The 5,360-nt window shown below is 30.7% G+C and overlaps 1 protein-coding gene across 1 annotated transcript; it reads right to left on the bottom strand.

Annotated features, from left to right (window-relative positions):
- Window positions 1-1,744, bottom strand: LOC108574429 (MKI67 FHA domain-interacting nucleolar phosphoprotein-like). Its single transcript, XM_017937019.1, has 4 exons — window positions 1,472-1,744; window positions 1,161-1,382; window positions 325-433; window positions 1-242 (listed from the first exon to the last, which is right to left on the bottom strand). The coding sequence occupies exons 1-4, from the start codon at window positions 1,607-1,609 to the stop codon at window positions 1-3; spliced, it is 711 nt and encodes a 236-aa protein (XP_017792508.1). The 5' UTR covers window positions 1,610-1,744.
- Between the last annotated feature and the right edge of the window lie 3,616 nt (window positions 1,745-5,360).

Here is a 5,360-nt window from a genome sequence, read left to right as displayed (position 1 = left end):
TTACTTAGAATCAACTACTGGTGTAAATTTCAGATCAAAACCTGCCTCTTTTAATTTTTTTTCTAAAGCAATTAATTTGTCCCGTGTACTTCGTACAAAACGTTTATGTTTTTCTTCACTAGCATCTGCATTTCTGCTTTTATTTATTTTGTTCCTGTTTATTACTTTAGGATAAACATCTTTTGTCCATGTTTTTCCATGAAAAAAGCCAATATGTTGTCTTTCAGGTGAAATATATGTAGCTAAATAAAAACATTAATTATGTTAACATAAAGTAATTGAAGCATTTACTTAACAGTTTTATGTGATCATTTTATGCGGTACCTTTCAATAATCTGCCACACATGAGATAATTATTCATTGTTTCTGCAACTACTTTGGCAACACTTGGTTCCACAAACTCTATGTATCCATAGCCACGACTTCTACCAGTCTAAAAAATATTACAGTATGTTATATATGTACCATGTACTTATATTATTATATAAGTTGAAATTATAGAATAATTTATTTTCATACAAAACTTTGTTTTCAAAAATCTGTCAAATATACATGTACTTAACTTTGTCTTAATTTAACAGATCTCACTACAGACTACTATTTCTGTTTATGTTTCTGGATACTGACAATATCATGATTTGTTTCCTACCACTCCTATTATCTTGTTAAAATAAGAATCATGTTGATATACTCAGAATTTCTGTATCTTGCCTAGTAATTTTACAAGGACTTAGACATAGTATACAAGATTTATTAAGTGTACTAGGCAAATATTTCAAACGGTGTTTTTCAAAAACAAAGCTTCATATAAAAGTAAGTTATTCTATAATTTCAACTCATCTTGACATGTTTCATCACTTTGTTCTCACCTGTACCATGAATTCTTATGTCCCTATATATTATACAATAAAGCTACTTTTTAAACACCTGCTTTAATATTTAAGTCATATTGCTATCACTATTGATAAATGCTAATATAGATGAAAATAGCCAATAACAAAATGATATAATGATAATTAATAAACTTTCAAAATTGATTTTCTTAAAAACAAATCTTTGGACAAAAAAATTTTATTTTACACGTTTAATTTAGTTTTGCATAAGGAGGAAGTACCACCTTTTCACTTGTATATTTTTGTTTCGTTTATAAATGTACTTACATTTCTTGACCGAACTACACGTACTCTAGTTACATGTCCAAATTGTGTAAAATAATCTTTCATTTCTTCTTCATAAAACCCGTGAGGTATGTGTCCTAAATACACTAAACCTCGTGAAGTCGTTCTGTGAAAATTTGGTCTTTTTACTTTGTTTTTAAAAGTTTTGTTCGATTTCACTATTTTTGGAGTTATTGATGTTTCTGTTGGTTTTACACTTTTTCTCTACGATAAAAACATTGCTTGATTATTTTTACATCTTTCTTCATAATTAACTAATATAACATATAGGTTATATTTTCATGTACTCTAACCTCAAAAACTTTTTTAACATTTTGTATTGCTTTGGATACAGTTGACTCCTCTTCTACATCTGATGAGGTCCGTTTAATTCTTATAGCTTTTTTAAGTGGTGGAACTCTCACTGTATTTAATTTCTTTCTTAACTTCATTTTTAACAAAATTCAAAAACACACGACAAATAGAAGCCTCTAATTTAATACGATATAGATGAATTGCTGGTATATAATTGCCAATGAACGTGAATCTCCTCAATTTTGACCGAATCCTAGAACTAACACAATATAGAGTGGCGGTGATTCTATTGAAATGGCGCACGTTCCGTAAATTAGATGCGCGGAAGTCACTCTGACACCTGCCGTTCAACAGTTTGCATTAAAGCGACTGCGGTGTTTATTTGGTGTCGGTAAAGTAGTAACTGACGCAGATATTCTAATTCGTATTATCGCAGACAAGATATAGGCACAGGCAAGGCACAGGACAGACGAGCGGATGGTTCAGAACTGTAAAGAAGTGGGGATAGTACGTTCATTTTCTTACAGTCTATTTACGTGTTTCAGATGGCGACCATCAGATGCCTCATTGATTTATACATTTCTCGCAAGTGCTTGCTCTTACCCTCCTTTTGTATATAAGGTGGGGCATTTAAATCGGAACACTTAAATATCTCCGTTATTGTTGGTCATATGAAAAAACTCCAAAGAACAAAGTTATACTCTTTCAAGGGACACATCTGATGATGGAAAAAATTTTTTCCAGTTTTTTTTTTTTTTTTTTTTTTTTTACGAGATTTCAAGGTCATCGGTATTTTTTTAAATGGGACCATGTATTTTTTTGTTCATGTACTTATGAATGATAAATTCAACCATCTGAATAATATATCGTTCAGCTCATCTGAACTCAAAGTATTTACAGTACTATTTCCTAACGTTATGGAACAAGTACTGGGTAATGAATTCATACTGAAACGTATGTTTATTATATTATTACGATACGCGTCGGTGCAATCCTCATTTCGGTCATGCAAAGTTTATTCGACTAAACTACGATCTCTTAATATGGCAGCCGATTTGCTCGAATTATTTGCTATACAATCGTAATTATATATCAAATAATATCGATTGCCCAGGCCTCACCACGTGGAGGTTGCTGCGAATGGAGGCCCGCCCGATCCACACGGTCCCATCCACCCTCCTTTTACGCGCCTACTATTTCTTTCGTACTCATTCATGCACCGCAACATCTCCCACTGATTGTATATTTGCAATACGTTCGAATTTTCGATCGCTATGCAAACGAACAATAGCAGGAAACTGAAGGAATTTTAACTAAAAAAAAAAGTCGACGAGAAAAAGAAAGAAAAAAATACAAAAAAAAAAAAACTTTAAAAGTATCCTATTAATTTAAACCTAAAGTACTTTAAGTTTAGCTTAAACTTACGCTGTAAGCTAGATGTAAGATAATTTCACTAACACTTGACTTAAACTAGGAGTTAACTTAAACCTGACAAACTAGGACTGATGAAAGCCTTAATTCTATACGAGATATTAATTTATACATGTATCATTACTCTGTATTCTTATCACTACACAAGAATACGTGAAGTAGGAATCTGACTCGTGAAATATTCGAAACACAAAAGAAGAAAATATAAACAAATACGTCCCAAAGAAAGACACGTCAACTTAAAGGACTGACTGCACACGGCTATCTTGGGAACAAATCAAGCGTTTCTGTTCAAAATTGTTTACAGGAAACTAACGAAAGGAAAAAAATTACAATGTTTACAAACTGAGAGCTACCGTCTTAAACAACATGTAACTTGAGCACTGAATTTTCGTTAAAAACTTGCCTATTTAAATGTTAAAGTCTTAAATACTATCCTACTTAAGTAGAATTCTTACTTAACTTAAAAGTCGCCTGCCTGTCTAAGAATCTAACTTAATGTAGAAAAACGCCTACCTGTCTAAAGATTTAACTTAAATTAAGAATCGTCTACCTGACTAATGATTTAACTTAAATTAAGAATCGCCTATTTAATTAGGAATTTAACTTAATGTCGAAAAATTGCCTACCTGACTAAAGATTTAACTTAAATTATAAATCACCTTCTTAATTAAGAATCCAATTTAATGTTGAACATACCGTGGTTGATTAAAATGCCACGTTCGTTTGGAAAACAACCTCCCTAATTAGAAATCTATATTGCACCCTGCCTATTCTAAAAATCTAAAGGGATATAAAGGAGAAAGAAGGGAAATATCAGTATGGTAAGATGAATTGCTCGTATGCTTCTCTGTCACCTGCAACAAACTCAAATTCAAACGAAATTAGTAGATAGACTTTACAAGTTACAATATGGGCGTCATTTACTTTTTTTCTTCGAATAATTTCCTCAGTTTTCGATAAAGCGAATCTGTAACAAACTCGTTTTTTGTTGGATTAATAAAAGCAAAAATGAAAGTTTAACAGCTGAAAAAAAAGATATTATGCACATATACGTATAAAATATTAATAATTATTATTATTGGGGAATGGAGTACTGTTTCCATAAGGACACAGCTTACATCCGAAAGCCTCAGCAATAATAATTAAAAATGAAGGTTTAACAGCTGAAAAAAAAGATATTGTGCACATATCGTACATATATTTTTACGTATTCATTGAAATAAAAGTGATATTAAAAAAAAGTGAAAGGTACTTTTCATTGTTAGCAATTACTTGATACACATTAATAACAAATTATTTTGGGAGTTATTTGAATTTCACAAAGGAAGAATCTTTGTTACTTGATGAAAAAAAAAGATATTGTGCACACATCGTACATATATTTTTACGTATTCATTGAAATAAAAGTGATATTAAAAAAAAGTAAAAGGTACTTTTTATTGTTAGCAATTACTTGATACACATTAATAACAAATTATTTTGGGAGTTATTTGAATTTCACAAAGGAAGAATCTTTGTTACTTGAATTGAAAATTTCTATACCGAATACCAAGATGAAAGAAAAAGAGACTAAAATTGTTCACAATTAGTTTACAAGTTACTATTTTCACCGAAGAAAACGTGGAGAGATGTTCCAATTTACTCTTCATTAGGAATTTAAAACCGAAACAATCGCACAATTTACTACAATTTTATCTATATTATTATCATTTTTTTCAATTAGCAACGAGTATACAACGTCGTACCGATAATTCAAACATTTTACTATAAATATTACGAGCCAACTACTTTCCACGTAACAATGTTTCTTTGCAAGCTTTATATGTCATACTCACAGTATGAAAAGTATAATCGCGAGTGTACTTTAATTCGTGCAAAGCTATTTCGAAAATTTATAAAAATTCACTATACTCTACTGTTGCATCAGTCGGTATACAAATTTGCAAATATTACCGACGGATGAATTTTACGTAGCGAGAAAAGTAAATTAACTCCAATAACAATTAATCCTTATTTTTTCTTTTTTTCTTTTTAAGAATTCACCGAGCTTCTACTTGTACTTTCATTCATTATTAACTCTTCCTCTGATATATTCCGATTCAATTCGAGATTCTCAACGTCTCAAAGTCATTGTCTTTAAAAATAAATCAATCGATATTATGTCATATAGTATATATTAATAAATATCTGTTATAGAAATTCAATGAATACAATTCAACAGTATTTCATGACAAACACTCGGTATATTTCATAATCCACTCGTTCTAAACCCGAGCAAAAACCGTGAGTGGAATAATTGATTCTTTCACGCAACACTAATCTATTAAATGTACGAAATAAAAAGAGTTTCAGAATCAATCGCGGCGAGTGCTTCATTTTACTTGCAATCTTAATTTACGAAAAAAAAAGATAAAAAAAAAGTTACCGTTAAACGCGAGAGCAGCCACGTTAGGG

Source organism: Habropoda laboriosa, unplaced genomic scaffold (genome assembly GCF_001263275.1).
Source record: "Habropoda laboriosa isolate 0110345459 unplaced genomic scaffold, ASM126327v1 scaffold172, whole genome shotgun sequence".
Lineage (NCBI taxonomy): Eukaryota > Metazoa > Arthropoda > Insecta > Hymenoptera > Apidae > Habropoda > Habropoda laboriosa.
Note: the sequence above shows the minus strand (reverse complement) of the source record. Positions and strands in the feature narration are given on the sequence as shown.

Excerpts from the sequence above, each read along its gene's own strand:
- LOC108574429 (XM_017937019.1), bottom strand. The coding sequence starts at position 1,609 with ATGAAGTTAAGAAAGAAATTAAATACAGTGAGAGTTCCACCACTTAAA. Across the intron at positions 434-1,160 it reads GTGTAGTTCGGTCAAGAAAT|ACTGGTAGAAGTCGTGGCTA; the intron begins GTAAGTACATTT and ends AATATTTTTTAG. Across the intron at positions 243-324 it reads GTGTGGCAGATTATTGAAAG|CTACATATATTTCACCTGAA; the intron begins GTACCGCATAAA and ends GTTTTTATTTAG.